Genomic DNA, 22,607 nt, shown 5'->3' with positions numbered 1-22,607 from the left:
CACGCCCGCCTCGCCCCGGTTTGCTGTGCAAGGGGCCGGGGAAGTGTGATGCGTATGGCTGGAGCGTGGCCGCCTCCGCCGCACACGCACCCTCGCCCCCCGCCCGGGGAGCGGCCCCTGCGCGCGGCTGGGGGGTCGGAGCGCCCCGGCGGCGCTCGGAGCTGGAAGAGGTGATCCCGGCAAGGAAGGGCCCCGGGGGCGCAGGGAGACCCACGCAGGGCCCGCTGCGGGCCCGGCCCGGCCCAGGCGTCGGCAGCGGCGGGTCGCGGCTACGGGCCGCAGGAAAACGCCGCCCCTTGCTCCCGGGGCCTCCGAGCCACGAGCGACGCGGGGCCCGGCCGAGCTCAGCTCCCCGCCCCGGCGCGGGCCCAGCAGCGGCCGAGGAGAAGCCCGATCCGCCCGGCCAAGGCCCGCGCCGAGCGAGCTGCTCCTTCGGGGACCGCGGCGCCGGCCGGACAGCCCCAAGCGCCTCGGGGGCTGGAAGTGGAGCGAGCGCGAAGCGGCTGCGCTGCAGCCGGGGGTCAGCGTGTCACCGGCGGGAGAGCCGGCGCGCAGGCACCCCGCGGGCCCATGTGTGCGGGAGCTCGGCCGGGTCGCGGGGTGCTGAGCGCTGGCTGGTCTTTTCGCACCCCGCGCGCACCCGTGTTGTCCCGCTCCGCATCGGGAGAAACCGAGCGGCGCAACCCGCACCGTGCGCCTTCCTTCGGGCGTTTGTACCTGAGCTAGGAAAAGCGCCCGTCGGGGTGAAGCGGCGGCGCAGCAGCACAGGGCTTTGGAGCCGAGATCGCTTCATTGAAACCCCCGTCAGACACACACCTCGCCGTGCAGATGTCGCCAGACGCAAAGCTGGTCGCTACACCGTGGGGCAGCGCGTGGAACTTCCCCGGCTGTGGGATCCCGGAGTTTGGCCCTTACCTTATTGTACCCCCTAATCTTTTGATTTACAGCCATTAAAGCCGAAAGGCTCCTGTCCCAACAGATAAATTGTCTCGAGTGATCCAAAGCAATTTGCATGTCTAGCTAGGAACTGCTTCAGCCTTCTCCCTTGTGCGCCAGAGTGAAATTACCCAGAATTTCCCTCTAACCCCCCCGACGGGGACGGACGGACGGACACACACACACACACACTCTCTCTCTCCCCAGCCCTTTGGAAATCAGGTAATAGAGTCGAACTCCCAGGAGAGCTTCACATCTGCTTAAAATATTGTCCAATGAAATGAAATTCTCCAGCGGACGGTGGGTTTAATAGACTGCGCACCGCGAGCCTCCAGCCCAGGCCCGCAGCAGGCGTGTGGCTCGCCTTACCGCAGAGACGGGAGGTATTAATAGCTACAAGCCGACATGAATGGGTGAGACACGTCACGAGCAGGGCTGCAGAGGTGTGCTCGGGAACGGGGCTGTGGCGGGGGAACAGCAGGAGCCGACTGTGTTAGCTACACCCAGAGCCGCGCAGAGGCCTGGCGGTGTCCCGGCTGTTTCGCAAATACACGCTCCTGGCACAGGGGAGCCCCAGCTTCGGGCTCCTGTTTCCCACTATGAGCCCTAAAAAGCCTTGGGCTGGACCCCCATAAACCGCCGGGCCCTGCGTTGCACTCAGCGCCTGATTTTAATCAGAGCGCAGCCTTCCGGGCAGACCCTTCCAGCGCCTGCGAAAGACCCGCGCTTTGCCTGCAGCGCCGAGGGCTGAAGCCAAATCCCTGGTTCCGGCCCTGCGGACAGATTGGCGCGTTCCCACGTCCCTCCTGCAGCTCCTGGGGACACCCAGGTCTACCCCCGGGGGCATATGCACGGCTGGTCGGGACAGGCGCAAGTCCGCCTGAGACCCACTCTCAGCGCAGCTGCTAGAGCTACGAAATGAAACCCGCTCCCTGCGGCTCCACCTCGCTTTTCCATGGGGGGCGGGGGGTCAATAGCGTTCAGCTCCTTACATATAAGGCAACAAATAACCCGGGGTGTTTCACACGGGACGTGCCAGGCAGGGGTGCAAATCACAGTATTAATGGGAAAGCGACTTCCCTCCTCGTGCGCTCCAAGTGGGCCCAGCGCGTTGCAAGCCACGCGCGCCTTTGTAAGCAGCTTTCGTGGGCGCGCAGCCACGCGGCTCAGTGCGGGGAAGGGGTGCGTATATTCCGCACTTGACACAACTCGGAGGGGAGGCGGGGGCCTGATGGAGCCTCGTGGAAAAACACCCCTGGCAGTGAAGTTGCTGGGCCTTGCCCGGGCGCCGCGCGGTGTCCTTGTGAGAAGGAAAGGGGTTGGGGCGCCCCTTTTCCGCGGCTCCACTAAACAATTCTGGCGTCGCCTCGCCAGGCTTAGAAGCGAAAACGCGGCTGGCGCTAGTAACAAGCCTGTCTGCGGAGTCCGCCCGTCCTGCGAGCGGCCGAGAGCCATTGCAGCCGAAGGCAGGGCCAAGCCGCTGCCTGGAGTCAGGACTCGAGCCCGGCAAAGCACGAGAAAAATGTCCCTGGTCCTCGAACAAAACGCTGGGGAAGCTGCTACCTAGCAAAGCACCCGGCCTGCGGCCTCGGCCTCGGCCCCGGCCCAGACCTGCCGGCGGGCCGGGGCGGCTCTCACCTCCGCTACTTTTCAACTCAGCGAGGAGGTCGCTGTCTTCCTCCAGCCCCGCTGGGCGTGTCAGCCTCGACCTGCTCGGCCCCGGCTCCAGCCGCTGCGCACACCTCGCCCTGCTTACCTGGCACAGGTCTCACCTCTCCACTGCCACGACCTACGTGAGCAGTGCGCGCGCCCCGCACATCCCCGGGCGCTCCGAGGAGAGCTGCCGCGTTTAAGCGAAGCAGCCAGCCCGGCGCTTAGCGCGTGTTCCCGCACCCCGGGGAGGAGGCTCAGCGCCCGGCCCGCGGCGCGTTAGCACAAAGCCGGAGCGAAACAGAAACTAACCACAACACTAGTAAAACAAACGGTAAACAAAGCAGCGCCGCTTCGGAGCGACTCTCCAGGCGCCTAAACCCCCTAGCGAGCAGGGAGCCGGCTGGGAACCGCCGCCAGCGGACGCGGCGGGGGTGGGAGGAAGGCTCCCAGCCGGCTGCTCGTGTGAGCGCTCCGCTTTGCCAGCCACAGAGCGCAGGTCCGGGGGGGGGGGGTCCGGCCGCAACGCCTGGGAGTTGAAACGGCGGAATCCCAGCGTGCCCAGAGCCCCCTCCCCCCGCCCCCCCCCGGCAGCGGCTAACTCGGTCCGGGCCAGGGGTTGCCCCGAAGGGTCCTGCGAGTCCAAGCCGAAGCGAGCCGGGATCCGCCGGGGGCACGTCCGCTGCCCTGCGCGCCCCTAACTCCCCGGGCCGGAGAGCGCTGGGCTCGGCCCGCTGCGGCTGGCTGGCGCTCTCCGCCCCAAACGCGGAGCTCTAGCGCCCACTATTTCCAGCGCCGGAACAGGAGCGGGCCGGGCTCGGAACGGCTCGGGGGAAAAAAAAAGTTGCTCTCCCCTTTCGTCAACTCCGCACTAACTTTCGCTTCCCGCCCCCCCCTCGCGCGCGCCGAGCGAACCCCGCCGGGGCGCAGCGCAGCGCCCCAGCCCGCAGGAAGCCGCGCGGCGCCTCCGGCCCGAGGCTCGCGCACAAACCAGGGGGTGGCCCGCGGGGCTCGCCCGCATCTCTGTCGCTCTCGGCGCGAGCCCGGGGGCTCCCGCCCCGCGGCTACTCGCAGCCCCCTGCTCCGCAGCGCCGGCGGGCCCCGGGGGGGTCCTGGGAGCGGAAGAAGGGAAGGAAAGGACCTACTTTTGGGCAGCTTCCTCGCCCTCGCCTTAGATCTCATCTTGGCGGCTTGTGGATCCTTCTCCTCCTCCTTGAGTCCAGAAGCAGCTACAGACTATCTTCATCTCCCCAGCATTGTCAGTTTGGACACCTTCGCACATGCGCACAGAGCCTTCAATCTGACACCCTCACCAGGGCCAAAAAAACTTTCCAATGTATTCATCACCGTCAGGGCGTTTTTCTGCTCCTATCCTCTTCTTCAGAGCACTTATCTCCCCCCAGCACCGTCCCAGCCTTTCCCGGAGCTGCCCCTTTAAGAAAAATCAGCCCTTTCTCCGCCTAACCCTTTGCACGCTGCTGACCTGACACACTGGACAATATTTAAGGATCAAGGTCCCGTCCTGGCCAGAGGTGATTCTTTCTGATTAATTACTGCCGCGGTTCCTTAGCAATGGTGTAGCCCGGAGAGGGGGAGAGGGGGTCCCTTGGTCGTGGCGCGTGTTTTAAGCAGCCTTGTTGGGGGGCTGGAGGGGGGGTGCGTGAACTTTTTCAGTGCTTTTCGGTGGCTTTTCCTTTGCGCCGCAGGTTTGGTCGGTTGGTGACAGGTCTGGGCTCGGAGGGGCGCGCGGCTGTCTCCGGACACGCCTTGTGATTTGCACCACGCCGTCGTGTCACGGTTTTCACGAGGATCGTGCTCTTTTGAACGCCGGAGCGAGAGAGACTTGGCTGCTTGGCTCCTCGCGTTCCGCGAGGGGTGAACACTTTCGGGACAAATGGGAACCGCCGCGGTCGGCTTTGGGGGTGCGGGCGGCACTCTCTTGTGTAGTCACGCTCACGCCCGGCCCGCACACATGTTCGCGTGCCCACGGGGAACCGTGTCTTGCTAAGAGGGGGCTGGAATTGTGGCTGTTAGCGGGCGCATTTAGCACAGAGGCGGCAGGCAGGCTAGTGGCCGGCAGGTCCCTGCGCTTTGGTTCCACTATTCATTCTCACCGTGCGAAGGTATTTTAAAAACCCGCTCGGCGGTATTTTCAAAGGAGACCGAGAAGGAGGGTGCCGGGCTGCCGTGCCCCAGAGCCCCAGCTGCCCCCGTCTTACACGGGCGCCTCTGCGCCAAAGCCTGGGCAGGCACCTGAGTGTGGATTTCCGAAAGGTCCCAGCTCGGTTCCACATTGGTCCCCCCAACCCTCCTGCCTGGACTGGCCCGAGGGTGTCCCTTGCTGGCCGGGAGAGCTGCTACCCCCGGCAGGGGCTGGGGGCAGTCGGAGACACAGAGCCCAGGTCTGGAGGGAGCACGGATGAGGCTGCTGCTGCTTTTGCATTGCAGGTACCGAGTTCAGAGCCGTTTCCCGGACGCCAAAGGAAAGTTACAGCTCCGGCCGCGCTCCCGGCAGGGCCAACGGCTTGGCCCGGGAGCCCCGGAAGTGGCGGCCGGCAGGTCAGGCAGCCCCGCTTGGAAGCGAGGTGTGAGGAGGTCGGTGATTGATGGGCCGCCTGGGACTGCGGAGAAAGCGCCCGCCACCGGCCTGGCGTGGCCAGGTCAGACGGTCGCGGCCGAAGGCGGAGGTAGGATTTAATGAGATTAACATGGAGGGAGAGCGGCTTCCGCAAGAGCCCAACACGAGCCGGGAAGGTGCGGACAAGTTGGGCTCTGCTGGCAGGAGCCTCTCCCCAGGGCGCTCCCAGCCCACGGGGGAGGGTAGCCGGGCTTTGGCTCGGCCCTGCAAACCAGGCTGCAGCTGAACTTTTGCACTGCAGGTGGACCGGGCGCGGGGAGGGGGGGGGGATTATTCTTGTTAATTACCGGTTTTCCCCTTCTCAATGCTCTCTTTAATTGCAGACGGGAGCAGGGCCCTGGCGGCTGCTGCTGATTGAGTAATAGCTGGGGAGGGGAAGGAGCCCAATATTTTAATATAAATACAGCGAAACCCCCAAGCACGTGTCGCTCAGAGTGTTGAAACACCGAGGGCGGCTCGTTTTCCCGAGCCTGTGTTGCTGCTCGCCGGGTTCGCTTCCTCGCGGGGACCTGAGCTGGGAAAGCCGGGCGGCTGGCAGCTGAAACGTGCGAACAGTAGCCCTGACGTCTCCCCGCGGTTGAAATATTTCCGACCCAGACTGTGGGTCTTCTCCCCGCCTTGCAAGGAGCTGGTATAGGGGACCCCGGCGCGCGCTCCGGTAAACGTGCTTAGCTGCTGTTTTTCCCTCCGTTTTACTGGCCATGAGCCCTTTCTGCAAAACAGACGTTTAAAACCTTCACCCCCCCGTGGGCTGTTGTTTTGTTTTGTTTTTAAAAAAGCCGATTGAGCAGAGATGCATCTGAGCGTCCAGCCCAACTCCCCTGAGACAGGTCTCGAGTCTGAACGGCAGAACAGTTTTAACTGCAGGCTCCAAAGGCGGCTTATTGCTAATTGCACGCGGGGCTGTTTTAAAAACAAAACAGTTGTGTGCAAAGAATTCTTGGTTGGCCCCCGAAGATACCAAGTGTCTCTCGCATTGCTCATGAGCACGAATAGCACTACCGCGCGCAGCCAGAGATACTAGAGCTCCGGAACTTAAAACCCAGCCATGCGCTGCGGAGCGGGCTGCTGGTAGCTGACATATTTAACTCCCGCGCTACAATCCAGCTCTGGCTGAGTGACGGTGCGCGGGGGGAGTTTGAGCTACCCGAGGTCAAAAATCACCCTCACCTGTGAAGAGTCAGTGGCTGCCCCCCCGAGTCCCCTGCCAAGCCGGACAGAGGGTAAAACGGCGGCTAATTCAGGTTGCACAAAGGTATAACTGAAAGCCCCTTTCCCTCGCTTTGCAACTCCTCTTAATCCCGAACCTGTCCCACGCTGGCCCAATGCCGAGCATTGCCCGTGCGTTCCTTCCAGAACCGGCCCAGCCGCGCCGGACCCCCTGGCCCCGCTGCAGCCGCGGGGCTTTCTGCGCGGAGAATTCTAGCCAGCCTCGGGACCCAGAAGGACGCTGCTTTCGAAAGGATTCATTTTATGTATTCGTTACAAATTAAACAGGAAATGAAATGCCCGAGCAGGCGAGCTGGAGGGCTCCGAACGCAGAGGCCGGGAGCCGCACTGGGAATTCATTTTATTTTATTGTATTTGTAGCTATCTTGTAGTAAACATGACCTGTGCACAATTTGTAACAAGGACCAAACGGATTTCTTTTCGGGGCCCCTATCCCTTCCTCCTTCGCCTACCGTCAGGCCGACGCTAATTTACAAAGAAGAAAATGCCGCATTCGGCACGAGCAGTTTTACCTCGTTTCTCTCCCCTCCGCAAAAGAAAACCAGGTACAAAACGGACATAGGATTTATCCTAGCGCATGGGGGGAGAGATGCAGGAGGCATTAAAAACAAGGACAAACCCCAAAGTGTAGTTAGTTAGTTAGTGTGGGTGTACACAGGCGTTTTCCTCTGTCCCCGTCGGGAAAACACGCTGCATGTTTTCAATAATTTCACAAGGTGTTTCTATTTTGAAATTATTAAAAATATGACGCGCGCTTTCCCGCTCAGGACAGAGGGAAACATTTGTCACTCAACGAAAATTTCCGCTTTTTGTCCCACGCTCCCTTTGTGCTCCGTCAAAAATCTAGTTCGATGGTGTCGCGCTGTAAAATAGCATTGAACCAAAGGCAGGCGCGGGGTCCGTTTACACGGCGCTCCGGCTAGGTGCTGGTGCTTCGGGTTCGAGTCGGTGCGCGGAAGAGACAGCCGCCTTGTGCGCCTGTTACACGCCTTTCCCCAGTCTCTGATTTCCGCGCCAGGGTTGTGTTGCTGCATTTCAGACCTGACCTCCCAGCGGGGCAAGAAATGAGGCTGGAGACGGAAGGCGGGTGCGCAGCGAACCCCGAAATAAGAGCCAGCCGGCCCTTCTCAAACACAGACTGCGGCAGAGGAGTGCAGCCGCATGCCCCGCTAGCCGGGTATTGGATTGTACAAAGAAATCCCTCGGATCCCATTTTGCACCTGTTTGAATACGTATCGCTTGCACGGATACGGGGGCGGGGGTCCCTGTTCCTTGCTGGGCTGGGGGAGGGAGTCGCTTGCGAACGGGTGGCCAAAGACCCGTGTGCTCCGTCCCCCAGCAGCTCTGCAGCCGTGTCGATTTCAGAGGAGGCGGCCGACACTGGGGAGTAGCGGAGTAGGGCGCAGGCGATTCCTGCCCCCCGCTGCGGAGCTGCACGGTAGCGCGCCAGGGTTCCCAGAAGCTTGGTGCGCGCCTGCAGCTGGTTTCAGACTTGGGCAGAGCGCTCTCTCCCCCTCCCCCTCTCCTCGGGCAGGGTCTCCCCCCGTGCTCTGGCCTGTACAGTTTCAAAGCAGGCCACCTGGGGAGGAAAGAGTGCTGCGCACCGGCCGCCGTGAAGAACCGCGCGCAGCCCAGGCGCTGCAGGGGTGGCGTGGGTCTGCCCGCAGGGGCAGGGATCGCCCTTTGGAAAGTCTACGTGGGATCTGCCTCCGCGTCCCCTGGTTCAGAATCCAGCCCGGGCCCGCGTCCACGCACAACCCCCCGCGCGGCTTAACGGGCTGTTGGCGCCCCGGGGTTGCTTCTCCTCCCCGGTCCCGACTTTTCCGGACTTCATGAAGTTGGCTTTGAAAATAGGCCGCAGGCGCCACTCTGTGCGCCAGGAGCCGAGTTCAACACCTGCAGGGGGCCCCATTCGGGGAGCAGCCTCGGCGCACGGCAGCACCTGGCCGGCGGCTGGGAGGTTTGTAGAGCCCCCCCGGCTCGCACCCCGCGAGCTGCGAGCGCACGTGCATTTCGAGTCGCAGAGCAGACTCCAGCGGCGGAGATAACATGGCTGGAGCAGGAGCCGCGGCCCGTGCGGAGCCGCTTGGGCTGGCCAGGAGTGTAGAGAGATTAGGCAGAGAATTATTAAGAAACCCCACGGAGCCCCCACCCCCACCCCCCGGGGGTAGAAGGGGCCGCGCGCCCTAGTGCCAGCGAGCCCCGGGTCAGACGGTAACACTGTCACGCTCACCCTCCCACCCCCCAATCTGCCGCCAATAAACCAAGGAAACGCCGCAGCCCGGGTGCGAAGGGAGGCCGGGGCAGCCCGGGGCAGCTGAGGGCAGTTAAGGACAGACGGCAATAGCAGCCACTGGCCTGGGCAGTGCCCGGGGCCGGCGGGGGTGGTAGTGGCAGGGCTTTCACTTCCATCAGCATCGCCCGGCCAGGGCAAAGTTGGAGTTGGTTTAGATGCCAGCTGCTGAGTGCTGCCCTGCACAAGGGGGCAATCCCAAGGCTCGGCTACCGGGCACCCCATAGTCCCTGCTCTCAAAGAACCCGGGAGTTGGGACGTAGCCCCTGCCCCGAGGAAAAGCTCCGCGTTGCTCCTGTTTGCTCAAGAATTCTGCTGGGAAAGGGTTTGCTTTGCCCAGCCCCTGTGCCCCTTCCCCTCGCCCGCAGCTAAAAGGAGGAGGGAAATTGAGTAAAACCGAGGAGAGCTGAAATACCTTCTAAAGCTCCTCCTAAGATGATTTTTTAAAGGAATCAGGGAATCATTTATGCCACTTTTGAAAAGTGCATGTTATTTAGCTAATAAACTGCGATGGCCCCTTCCCTAATTAAAGAGCTGTTCATTTGCATACTCATTAAAAAACACATTGTTTACCCAACACCTCTAAACATCTGCTTAAGCAGCATCTTTCTTCCGCCAAGGAGACGGAGAAGGAATTTCGCGGGGCTTTTGCGCGGCAAAAAACCGAAACCGACGAGAATTCTGAAGACATTTCTACCGAGAAAATTAGGAGGGAAAAAGGAGGAAAAATACCGATTTTATCAGGCTAATAAAATCGAAATATTTCTGTTAGTGCCCAGGTCTTCCTAAAGCACAGCATTGTCTTACTATGTTTAAACGTTAAAATATATTTTGATCCAAAAACTAATTTCGGTGCAGTTTATTAATTTCCAGGGCAAAAATATTCTGGCTCCCTCGGGGCTCTGAATATGTGCCATAAAAATCTGCAGTCACGTAGCTATCTGAAAGCAGCGCGATCAGTCTAAGAATTCCTTCAGATTCGTTGCAGTCCGCTGTGTATATATACCGCGAGCGGGAGAATACCCGGGCAAATGCTAAGCCAAGCAGCTGCGAACAAGATCAAAGGGACCTTTCAAACCTCAAGCTCAGCGGGTTAAAAAAACCATTTCGAATACTAGAATGCCCACATGCCCCCTGGAAATCCGCTTAGTATTAGCACGAGGCCAGCACAAATTAATTAATCCCAAACCTTTCGTAGGAAGAAAGTTAAAGCAAACGCTAAATGATTTGTTAAATTCCATTCAAACGCTCCGCTCGGTAAATTACACCGAGCAGCGACGGATCCCGCCCTTTTACTATGGAAAAGGGGCGATTCCCGATCTCTCCGGCCAGGCTGTTCCCTATGCCCACCAGGAGATGCGAGTTGCCCCCTGACCGGCCCGTGCGTTCTAACAACTTGACAGCCGCCCCCGAACGAAACCCAGTTTTGGGGGGGGGGCAAGTTTTCCCACTGAACCGACGTAGTTTCTAAAATCCCCGAACCTTCTGCGGAACATCAAAGCCCCCCCCCCAGGTGTTTGCTTGTAACGCGCGAGGACGATGCGGTGGATGGACCCTCCCCACTGCGGGACGGGGAGGGACTCGGGCCGCCGACAGCCCCGGACCAGCGGATTCTGTGAGGGGAGGGGAGCGACTCCGGCCCCCCTTCCGTTTGTCCGACCTTAACACAGCCGCGGCTCCCTGGTTACTAGCCCGCAGCCGGGCGCCGGGCTTTGTAACCCAGGAAGGGAGCTGCTCGAATTGCCGAGGCTCCAGCTCCGCGGCGCGCCGCTGAAAGGGACTATCCGGCAAGGGAGCTCCGCTTAGAGCTGCGCCGCTGCGAAGTCACGCCGCCCTCTCCCGCTTGTCTAAACACGCACCCACCCGCCAGCGCCCCTGCGAGACACTTGCGGCGGGGAGAAGCCGCCGGCTTTGCCTCTCGCCCGAGCATCGGAGATGAGCAGCGAATTCACCCGGGGGGGAGGGGAGGGAGGCTATTGTTCCTCATTAATTCTGATGACCGATTTCTATTAAAGAACGTCGGCGTCCAGGTCTCCAAGCGAGCAGGACACCAGGAGGAATGAAGCGCCGCGTCGCGCCTGCAAACACTGGCACAAGCCGGCGTGAAAACGGAACAAGGCGACCCGATTTGGCCCTATATTTATCCCGGGCTACGGCAATTAACATTGCTGCCTATTTAGCAAGTCACCTTCCTTTCCAGGCCGGCTCCCCCCGCGCCCCGGCTGGCTGTATAATTATTAGCCATTAATTGAGTTCAGGACCTTTGGCGGCTGTGGGAAATGAGAAGTCTGACCACTCATTCCAATCAGGTGCTGCGCACAGCCAAGAGCTAGGAAAAGTCATCCCGGGCTGGCTGGGCCCAGCTTGAACCCCCCCCACCCCCACCCCGCGCGGGGGGAGACGCGAAGGGGGGGGAAGGACCAGTAGGTGCAAATGACAAACTTTAACCGGGCAGCTGGATCAGAGCACGCGGGGGCGGAGCCCCCAGCCAGGTGCCCGGGAGGCAGCCGAGTGGAACAGTTTGTCTTGCGGCAAGAAAGGAGGCACAAGAAAGTCAAGTGCAATAAAATGCCCATTAAGGGAAAGGCTCTGCGGGCACCCAGCCTCGCCCGGCGCCGCGGGGCTATTTTCCAGCCAGTGGCCCGAGGAATGTGGATCTGCCGCCCCGTTTCGATCCATTGGAAGAGCCCGAACCCCTCGGCTGGCGCAGTCGCTGGGGAAAGTGAAAGGCAAAGGGGCAAATCCCGGGCTGGCTGAAACTGCGTCTGGGATTACCCCTCCCCCCGCGCCAGCAAACCTGTCCCGCGGCCCAACGAACCTGCACGTCTCCCTTCTGCTCCGGGACCGGGAAAAGTTAAATCCCCCCGCCCGCCCCCCAGGCCTCCCCAGGCAGCCCGCCCGGCTCAGTCCGGATCGGGCGCGCTGCTGAGCTCCGGAGGGCTGCGCTGGGCTGCAGGGCGCCAAGCCCGTTTCAGCCCCACGGTGCCGGCAGGACGGAGGAGGGCAACAGAGCCCCAGCGAGCTCCCGGGCTGCGCAGCAGCTGCTGGCAAATGCCCCCGGGGAAGCAAGCGGGCGGCTTGAGTCCAGCTCCGGCCGATGCGAAGAGGGGCCCCTGGCGCTCAGGAAGGAGCCGCGGTGCGCCGCCTCGCCGCAGGGCTGGAACGGGCAAGCCGGAGGCGGCGGCAGGAAAGCCGGTCTCCTGGGCCGGGGAGGCAGGACGAGGCCAATGGGCTGAACGTGCCGCCGGGGTTAGGCTGGGCGTTGGGCATCACCTCCCGCGCCGGCGGTTAAGCGCTGGACGGAGCTGCCCGGGGAGGCCGCGGGCTCTCCACCGCCGGGCTGGACACACGTCTAGCAGGGCCGACGCAGGCGCTGCCAGGTCCTGCCCCAGGAGCCAGAGGCCCGCGCGTGCGGCTGCGTGTGTCATAGACTCCCTACAGACCAGCCAGAGCGGAGCACTCGGGGGTGGGCGGAACCGCCCCGTGTCCCCGCCCGGGGATGGGGACGTGTCCTAGGGGCGCTGCGGCGGCTCCCCTGGCTCCCACCCGGCCCGTGCTCGCTTGGAGGCGGCCTGGGGCAACGGCCGCAGCCCCCCGCGCAGCGCTCAGACGGCTCGGCCGCCCGAGGCCTGCCCCTCCGCCGCCGGGGTGAGGGCCCCGAGCGGATTACAGCGGAGCTAACGCCTCGCCGCTTGCCCCGGGCCGCCCGTCCCGTCCCGACCCGACCCCCGCCCAGCCGGAGACCCCGGGAGCGCCCCCCCACCCCCGCCGCTGCCCTGGGGATTAACCCCATTCCTCCCGGAGGGGAGGGGCCAGTGGCCCCCGGGCGCGGCCGGACGGGAGCAGCTCGGGCCCCGCTCGGGCAGGGTCGCTCCCCGGTAGCAAAGGGCCAAAGCGGGGAGGGGGGGGGGGGCGCGGCTGCCGCGGGGGAAGAGCCCAGGAGCTGGGCCGGGCTCGCGGCTGCCTCTGGGCTTCACCGCCCGCCTTGGCACCGCCGCCAGACGGCGCAGCAGGGACCGGCCGCAGCGGAGAGCCCCGCACCTGTTCGGGCTGGCTCCCACCCGGGCGGGGCGGGGCGCAGCCCGCGGTCAGTATCGGCACCGGCCGCTCCTGCCCCACGCTGCTGGGGGTGGGGGGGGGGGTGGAATCCCGCTTCCTCGCCGAGTCCTGCCGGGGGCCGGGCTGCCGCGAGCGCACGACCCCGCCGGGGCTGGGCCGGCCAGGGGCGCCCGCGGGCCGCGTTCACACGGAAGGGGGCAGCAGACACCCGCCAGCCCCGGCCGCCGGAGCCCGCAGCACGACCCCCCGCGGAGGGGCAGGAGCCGGGGCGAGTCCTCCCGGCGCCGCTTTCCCGCCCACCAAGGGCCGCAGCTCCGGCCGGGGGGCTTGGCTCGGCCCCGCCCCTCGCTCAGAGCCGGGCCAGGGGTCCCGCGGCGCTGGGCGGAAAGAGGCCGAGGCCCGGGAAGGCCCTGGAGCCAAAGCGCTCCGGACGTGAGCGCCGCGGGGCCGCAATCAATCATGCTCGGCCGCAGGACACCCCGTAGAGTCCAGGCCCGCGAGCCGAAGCCAGGCAGGGCCGGGAAGCCTTTAACCCTTTCCCTGCCCAGAGCCCCGCCCAGCTCAGCTCACACATCGAGCTGGCGGCTGATGAGAACAGCCCGGCTGGGCAAGGCCCTACCCGCAGTTAAGAAGTTAGGGGGCAGCTTTTATCCCCGGGGCTTTGGCTTCGCCGGGGGGAGCCCCTCTCTCTTTTCCCCTCTATGGGCGGAATAAATTGTTACCCGCACCAAGGCAGGCGTGATGTGCACCACCCTGGAACCCCCCACCCCTGCTGCGGAGCGCTGCTAATCAGCTGGGCAGCACCCGACTCTCTCCGGGGTGGCCTCCCAAGACTCAGCTTACAGGGAACAGGGCTGGGGTAGGTTTGCAGGTAGCCGGGTAGGACCAGCAGTGCAGACTGAAGGCACTGCTTCGTTAGCCCAGTGGAACAGACCTGCCAGAACATCCTACAGCTCTTGCAGGTGGGGAACCCCTACAAGGGTCCCCTCTAATTGTTTTCCATCCATGGGCAGAATAAATTTGTTATGTGCAGATGCGCACCACTAATGTTCCCCACTGTGGGCAGCTGGGGGCACTCTGCCAACCAGCTGGGTGGCGCCTGAGTCTCCCCTAGGGATCTGCCCACGTGTTTACAGGGAAGGTGGTCCCCACCCTGAAAACACAAAGCAATTTGTTGTAAAGGGTAGCCAGTTTATGCCTCATCACATCACCCCTGTGCTCTGTGCACCTTTGGGCTCCTGCCCAGCCAGGACAGCCTTTTGAAGGAAGCCGATGCTATGAAGTCAAGCACAGCCAGGACGCAAACAGTGGAAGCTGCAGGTTTTAAACCAAGGTCACTTTTTGCTGAGCTCAAGAGGTATGGCTTCCCCTTCCAGGAGCATGCCCCTAACGGGGTACAGGACCAAGCCAGCCTGCTCAGTTCCCTGCGCCCATCCCATTTCTTCCCATGCCTCCTCCACCCTCTCACTTCTTCCCACCCCTGCTTCACCCTCACCACTAAACTGGCTCCACCCCCACTTCCCCACTCAACGCAGCCGGGGCGGGGGGGTTAGCGTGGTCCTGGCACTGACTGTAAGGGTTGGGTCATTCCCTCCCCCCCACCCCCCGTTCATGCTCACTGGTGCCAACAGCTAGAACCAGAGAGAATCACCCTCAATCACCCTCAGCTCCCGGCCACCAGTGCGCACAGGGGCAATCCCACCTCTTCCCTTACATGCTGTGGCTAGGAGCTGGCAGGTCACTATGCACCCCACCACCACTGGTGAGTTCAGGGATGGACCTGACCCCTACTGCTGGCATTAGTCTGCTTTGACTGTGATGGATGTAGCTATCCCAGTGTGCACCTGCCCCAGGCCCCACCTCACTGAGATTGGGTTTATATCAGCAAGATACAGGGCAGGACTCGGAAATTCGTTGCCCAAGTACAGCCAGCTGAGCTAGGACTCAAACCCATTTCTCCTGTTCACAGGGCCATACCCCAGGGTACTGTGGTGCTTCTTAAGCTCCCCTGCAACACCAGCCCAGGTCCATTCTCTTTCACTGATCTCCCCTTGAGAGCAGAGCACAGCAAAACCCTGCTCTGAGTTTCCACATTGGGTTCAGATCCAAAATCCTGTCCAATGCATTTACTTGGTGGGCTCATTCCTAAGTACCTTGCTGGCTGGGAACCTTCTCCGAGCACTCATGTGCCTTACTCCTTTCTGTACCAGTTACCTCTGCTGGTATGTACACCTGCTTAGAGCCCAAACCTGCCAGAGGCTTAATTTCCTAAGAAACTGTAACAGAGGGAGATTGATTGTCAGCCTCACCAATTTTCTTCCCCAGCCCTGCCTCACAGCAGCCCTGCCAGCACCGTTTCACATCCGTCCCTAAAACTGGGAAAAACCTTCTGATAAAAAAACCCACACACCACAGTCCTGTCCTGGAGCTGACAAAGAATAGCCATCACTAGAAAAGTACTTAGGAGCATTTCTTCAGTGGCCAGTGCTGTTTGTATCTCGCCCAAGTCCAGGGAAAAACTATTAGAATTCAAAATAACTCTGCCAACCACAGGAAACCTTAATCCATTTAGATGCAGAGATGCTATCCCAGCAAATAGTGTTAAGAACCCACATTACTACACAACAAACAACTTCTCTGAAAGGGTGCTTGCATCCAGGAAGAATAGGCCAAGTTCATCCCTACTGTAAGAAAACCCACCCCAGTCTGTGGGATTACAAAGATGTATTTGAATTGTTCTGTTTCTTCTAGCCAATACATTGCCTTCCAATATACCCCAATGCTGTTTCTGGTCTGTATGGAGGAGCTGCCATTTCAGAGGAAAAGGAATAAGTATTATAAAAATAATAATAATAAATTATTAAGAAAATCTCCCCATCCACCATCCCCAGCACAAAAGTGACTGTAGCCTTGCTATTTCGATATTTGCAGGGTAGTTTGAAATCTCAGCACCAGTAGAAGATCACCAACCTCAGATCAGTAGAAGAGAGAGGAGCCCTAATCCATTGCTAGGACAACCTCAGTTTGTGTATCCAAAAATCAAGTTCCTTACATCCTTCCTCCCCCTCAGTAGATGGCCATGCAGCTTGGCAATTAGAACACCAGGTTTTAGCTGGGGTATGTGTGACCTCTGGAGGTAGGGAGATGGTTCAGAGGCTACATCAACTCATCTAGATGGTTGTCCAGTTTTACAACCTAGCAAAGTCAATACAAACTAAAATGTCACAAGATGATGACTTCTTTCTCCTGCTCTCTAGACTATACACTGAAATGAGTTGATTTATGTTATAATGACATGGTAAAAAAACAAGAAAGTCAGCAATTTGACAGTGCGTGTGCTGTGACACACTTGTATTTTTCACACCTGAGATTGTACACAAGAGAAATGGAATTTGGGGTACACAAGACTAATCAGACTCCTGAAAAGGGGCTAACCCTAGGGGTTGTGGGGCCCGGGACAACTCCCCCTACCCTGCCCATTCTTTGGCTCTTCCAGTTCTGTTCTGCCCTCTTCTGCCTCCATTCCACCCCATTCTCCAAGCCCCCTCCCATGTGCGATGCTGGAGCTGATGGAGTGGAGCAAGCTGGGCCTCAGTTGCTCCACTTTCAGCTGCTGTTGGTAAGTGTGGGATAGCGGGGATGACATCTGCTGCCAGGACCAAGCCTCCCATTAATTCCCTGGGCCACCCTTGGCCCCACATGTCCGCATCCCCCTGAGACACAGGTTCCTCCATGAAGCCCAGAGCTGCTGCAAAGAACCATCCTATGGACAGGATGGCTCTGGGTAGAGTAGTCTAGAAAGGTCAAGAGCCACTGAATTAGGGGACTTAGATTGCAGCTTCCCCGACAGCACATCAACCATTTACAAACACGATCCCCAGGCTGTTATATTTGACTCAGGGTTTGCATCCCAAATTATCCACCTCAATGGCAACTTCCCCCAGAGGAAAATATCACAGTGCAGCTTTGCTAGCAGAGCAGACGGCTCAGTCAGAGCGGCACATACTCTGAGGCAGTTAAAGAGAAAGTCCGCTTAGAAAAACCGTCACAAGTTTAATTGCAGAAAATTGCAGCCCACCTTGTGTGTGTGGAAAATCGTGGTGGTGCAGAAGTTTTAGACTTTTTTTTTTAAAAAAAAAAATCCCCTGCCTGTTACATTTTACCATCCTTCTCTTTCCACTAGTAATGTCTCTGCACTTCCTCTTGTCCAGGGTCTGCTCCACTTAGAAGCTATTGGCCAATCTTGCAGGCACTTTCTACCTGGCTTGACCTGCCCTCCACACTGAAGTGAATGGAAGAAAGCAGGCTCTTCCGCGCAACACCAGTGGGAATGTCTACATTGTAACAGAACCCCTGCCACTAGCCCAGGCTACTGATTCAGGCCTGCAGGGCTCAGACTTGCATGTATGGGCTCTGGGACCCTTCTAGCTCACAGGGTTGAAGAGGCTAGGCTGTCACCTGAATCCAAAAATCCACAGTGCAATTTTAGAACCTCACTGACTGAGACCCGCCAGCCTGAGTCATTTGACAGAGGTCAGCCATAGGTGCTTTACTGCAGTGGAAACGTACTTGTGCATTTTGTGACACATTGGTTAGGCTTGGAAGGATTAGATTTTTGTCAGTAAACGCCAATTTCACTGCATGCACACAAATCTACAATTGTTTCTTCCACTGCTTTTAATCCAAATTTACAGATGGGCAGAGTAAGAAGAATGCTGCTTGAGAATTATTCTAAGTGATATTTATCTTGTATCTTTGGACATGAGTTTTTGACAAGTCACATTTTACTGGCTAGAAAGGTGCAAAGTTTTGAATCTCAGTGTCTGCTGCCATGGCTCAATCCCCTCATTGCATAATTTCTCTACTGTGAAAATTTAAGTAGACTATTTTTAAAAAACATAAAACCCCATAATTTTTTACTTCTGTGAAAACCAACACAATTATGAAACACACACTGAATTCTGTCAATCCTATCATAAAACACTTTGTTTTTTCAGATCTTGTGTCGGAAACCCATATGCCGCTGAAAGTAAAAATTAACTTAGTAGCTAAATTAAAACAAAACCTCATTCAGTAATAGTGTTTACTAGACTTTTTAAAAGAATAAGTTTGCTACATTACTGTACTTTGGCATGAAGCAACCCCCTTACATTGCCATCCGATTAGGGGGTATTAAATTTAATTTGTCCTCACGCTATTGATTGGAAGCCTGTCCAATCAAATTTCCCTGAACTAGCTTACTGTGCATTTCCAGGAGCCTTGGTTGAATTCAGGAAGGAATGCAGTACTCAGCCTACCTTTAAGTGATAATTTTGGGTAATATTCTGCATTAACAACAACTGCAGGAAAAAGAAAATATTCCATGTGTACCTGCCCAGGTTCCACTGAGCACTTTTCTCCTTATTGATACATCAAAAAACAAACAAACAAACAAACAACAAATTTTGTTCACCGATGGATAACATTCACTTTTCTTGCATACTCAACAGGCCCACTGAAGTTCTATGGACAGCCTAGGCTAGCGAGTAGCCCTCCTCCATTTCAGCAGGTCACAAGATTATCATAACCAAGACAGTGTCCTGGGATAGGGTGGTTCTGCTATCTGCACTTGCATACCCAGAATTTGTAGCATGTGCTGACTGAACTGTAGCAGGAATCCGACTGGATGCAGAGGGAGCACATGGCTCTCATACCTCACATCCACACACACACACACACACACACCCCTCACATCACGTGACCTCGCTTTACATACATGTCATGTTAGTAATACTGGTAGGAAAAAACTATGCAGGTGGAAACCAGCAGACTAACAACTCCGTGTTTGGGCAATGGCAAACAGAACGTCTTGCGGATCACAAATAGAACCCCGATGGGCCACAAGCAGCCCACAGCTTTCCGACCTCTCTTCTAGATATACATGGAGTACAAGGCAAAAGCAGTCATATAGCACTTTACAGACTAACAAAATAATTTATTAGGCGATGAGCTTTCATGGTCCAGACTCACTGCTACATGACTGTGTTTTTGCTTGGTGAAGATACAGACTAACAAGGCTACCTCCCTGTGACTATGGAGAAGACAGAGAGGATCAAGTACCTAAAAGGCTGTTACAAGGAGGAGAGAGAAAAGCTATTTTTAACCTCTTATGATAGCATGAGAAGCTACAGACTTAAATTGCAGCAAGGTGGGGGGGGAGATTAGGTTGAACATCAAGAAAAACTTCCTGTCAGGATGGTTAAACACTGGAATAAATTGCCTAGGGAGATTGTGGAATCTCCATCACTGGAGATATTATTTAAGAGCTCCTCTCCCAACCCATATATGTAAGCAAAATGATCTTAAAGAAAGGAGATTTGCTGAGAACTAATGGCTGGGGAGAGCACAGTTCCCTCTAATATTTTCCATCCGTGTGTGGAATAAATTTTGTTATCCACACTGAGTCATGTGTGGATGTACACCCACAATAGAAACAAATGCTGCTGGCTGTGGGCACTCTGCTTATCTGCTGGGTGGCACCTGAATCTCTCCCACTTGGCCGCTCAAGTGCGCAGCTTACAGGGAACACTGGTTGAGAAGATCTGGTCTAAGTTGCACCACAGGTGGCATCAAGTGCTTAGAGGCCAGAGCATCATTTCTATGCACTGCAGATGGAAAGAAGTCCACAAGTACACTTTTTTGGTTTTGTTTTCCTGAAAGTATGTGAATGGGGTTTATCAAATTTGAAATAATCCATCTGCTATTTTGAAATAGCAGTTGCATTGTGTATACGCTTGCAAAATTATTTCAGAATAGCAGCTGTTATTCCAAAATAACTTTGCTGTATAGATGTACTCTATGTGAGTTAGAGTATCTAGATCATCAGTGTAATACAAATAAAGCAATACACAGACCTCACATCCAACTTCCTATTTTCAGAGCACATTATTGTACCTACTGAGATGGTTGACCTTAACAAGCATTGTGCCCCTTTTAAAGATAAGCAAACAGCAGCAGAGCAGTAAAGTGACTTGCCAAAGGATGGAGGCAGGGTGGGATCAGACCCATGGGTTCCTATTGCTTGAGCCATACTAATGGTATATTAAGAAGAGAATTCTTATAAATACAGTGCCACAGGTCTCCTCAGTTTCTTTGTCCATGGTGTGGACCACTCCTTTGACCACCAGATTCAAAAATAATGCTTACATAAAGTCTTCTAAGATTCAGCTGCAGCTTTTAAGAGAACAGTGTCCATAGCAGTGTTTCCTTGTACATCTCCTGATCCTTCTCTTACTTTCATTCTGCGTTCAGTACCCCAGAACAGAAACACCTTCCACAGCTCGTCTACAGACTTGCCCTTCTGCTTATTCATTATGAAAAGAGATGGAGCCATAATTTACTTCCTCAAAATTAAATAGAGTGAACTGAGAACTTTCTTTACAAATAAGTGAATGAGATCAACTATACAGTTGCTTTTAAATGGCCTGTGTAAGAGTAGCTGTCTTCTCTCTTTAGGAAATAAGTTCTCACAATGACTAAGAGGCTTACGGTTTCAGTCACTTGTGTGCATTACGGCAAGTAGGATAGTGCTCAGTCCTTTAGGGGAATGTATTGTCTATAACATGATTACTAGCTATTTAGTTCTGCTTTTAAGCAACCTAGAAGGTGAACCAGTTAAAGATTACTTTTTCAAGGAAATCAGAACCTTCATTAATATTTTTTGGCATAGAGTTCAACAGAATGAGCCATTCTGGCAGCGAGGTATGCTACTCTGCAAGTATATTGACCACGAAATGCTGTCTGGCAGGGCACATTTAAGGTGTAAAGGAGGACTGCAAAATAATAAAACTAAATCAGGTCCCAATGGGGAAAGTGACCGGTAACAGCTATTATTTCTTTAACAAATAATTCACAATGTCTGCTCCATTTGTGACACCTCATATACTAGTCACCTTGGCGGGAGTCCTGGCAGAAAGTGCCCTGCATTTCTGTTCTAATCATCTGGGCCTCCCCTTAACCTTTAATTTTTATAGCTGGACCAGTTTATCACAGCCTACCTTTCGCAAAAAAGGAAAAACCATCGCTTTAGAGCGCAACCATTCAACACTCTGCATCTCAGCATAAATAAACCAAAACAAAATTTGTGCTCTCCCTCAAGTAGCAAACTCAGATGCTGCCTGTTCTCCAAGCAGGCCAATCATCTTTTTCTCTTCCTGTTATTGTTAAGGCTAAATGGTACAGTGGAGTACATTAGGAGGAGCATTTCCAGCAGATCTAGAGAAATTATTATTCCCCTTTATTCAGCACTGGTGAGGCCACATCTGGAGCATTGTATCCAGTTCTGGGTCCCCCAGTACAGAAAGGATGTGGATGCACTGGAGAAGGTCCAGTGGAGGGCAACCAGAATGATTAGGCGGCTGGAGCACATGACCTATGAGGGAAAGCTGAGGGATTTGGGCTTATGTAGCTTGCAGAAGAGGAGAGTAAGAAGCAATCTGATAGCAGCCTTCAACCTCCTGAAGGGGGGCTCTAAAGATGATGGAGAGAGGCTGTTCTCAGTAGTGACAGATGGCAGAACAAGGAGCAAAGGTCTCAAGCTACAGTGAGGGAGGTGTAGGTTGGATATTAGGAAAAACTATTTCACTCAGAGGGTGGTGAAGCACTAGAATGAGTTACTTAGATAGGTGGTGGAATCGCCATCCCTAGAAGTTTAAGTCTCAGCTTGATAAAGGCCTGGCTGGGAAGATTTAGTCAGGGTTGATCCTGCTTGGGTAAGTGGCTGGCCTCCTGAGGTTTCTTCCTGCCCAGAGCTTCTATGATTCTACACAAACAAATGCTACAATTGCTCATTTTCTCATCCCACTGGTCATTATACAGTCCTATTTCTCCCCATCCAGATACTTCTTCACCTTGCAAGCCAGGAACACAAGTCCCCTACCATAAAATTCCAATCCCTGGCATGTTGGTGATGATCAAAACCTGTCACTGCCAATGCGTGTGAGCAACTCCAAGCAAGCAGACTGACTGGACTCACTGACATTACTCACGTAAATGCTTGCTCCTTAAACGAGTCCCTTTCTGCAAGCTGGACCATGCAAATGTGAAAACCAGCATATCAGCCAACACACCCAGTATCTCCAGAGCTAACAAGAGCCACTGCAGACTGAACCAAAGATCCAAAGCAGTACAGAAGATGGCCATAAGAACTCATATCTTCTGTGGATTGGAACAGAGGGAGACCTATAACACGTATGCCCCAGGGAGTTATACATACAGTGTTATATCACAAGACAGCTGACTGAATGAACAAAAAAACCCAGAATTTTAGAACCCACCCTTAAACAGGTCACATACATGTGAAGTAACACTGTTTCTGAAGGTTGGGGAAAATGTTAAACATTTTTTATGAGGGGAACAAAATTACAAAGCTGGCTTTAAATCTTGAAATCTCCCATGCCCTGATCTATAAATAAAAGTTATTGGGATTTTCTTTTGTGCTAAATTTAAAGGGAAGTCTCTTTTCCATGGAGAGCTCGTTTTGAATCTAGCAATGGCCCAGAAGGATTTAATGATGGCATTTCCAACAAGCAGCATGAATGAATTAAACAATAAATGCAATGGGAAAGCAGCTGTATTATTTTTAATAGGAGCAGATGCATTTGTAGTCAGCTGTATGTATTCCCAAAGAAGAACAAAATTCCTTAGCAATACTCAGTCAGATTTCAGTGATGGTTTCCTTTCATCTTTATACTTGAAGTTAATTGGTTCTGGTGGCTAGTGGAATTTGTCCTCAAGTAAAGCATAGATCATTTGCTGAAACAT

The 22,607-nt window shown here is 56.0% G+C and overlaps 1 protein-coding gene and 1 long non-coding RNA gene across 8 annotated transcripts in view; one reads left to right on the top strand and one right to left on the bottom strand.

Annotated features, from left to right (window-relative positions):
* Positions 1–22,607, bottom strand: part of PRDM16 (PR/SET domain 16) — a 526,795-nt gene that overhangs the window by 502,351 nt on the left and 1,837 nt on the right. For 2 of the 3 annotated variants that reach the window (XM_074975911.1, XM_074975909.1), the window contains exon 1: positions 3,732–3,864. The exons of the other annotated variant lie outside the window; for it this stretch is intronic. In XM_074975911.1, the coding sequence (XP_074832012.1) occupies positions 3,732–3,768 (37 nt within the window). In that variant the 5' untranslated portion in view covers positions 3,769–3,864. Of the gene's footprint in view, positions 1–3,731; positions 3,865–22,607 lie in introns of those variants that run through there. 3 annotated transcript variants of the gene reach the window in all.
* On the top strand, positions 3,977–6,855 carry LOC142001058 (uncharacterized). 5 transcript variants are annotated; one of them, XR_012642384.1, is made up of 3 exons: positions 3,977–4,118; positions 4,293–5,273; positions 5,548–6,855. It is a non-coding gene; the product is annotated as an uncharacterized LOC142001058 (long non-coding RNA). The 5 variants fall into 5 exon arrangements; XR_012642386.1 differs by lacking the exon at positions 3,977–4,118 and having other exon boundaries at positions 4,229–4,709; positions 5,035–5,273; XR_012642385.1 differs by lacking the exon at positions 3,977–4,118 and having other exon boundaries at positions 4,229–5,273; positions 5,548–5,882; positions 6,004–6,855.

Source organism: Carettochelys insculpta, chromosome 23, assembly GCF_033958435.1.
Source record: "Carettochelys insculpta isolate YL-2023 chromosome 23, ASM3395843v1, whole genome shotgun sequence".
Taxonomy (NCBI): domain Eukaryota; kingdom Metazoa; phylum Chordata; order Testudines; family Carettochelyidae; genus Carettochelys; species Carettochelys insculpta.
This window is presented reverse-complemented; position numbering and strand designations above follow the sequence as displayed.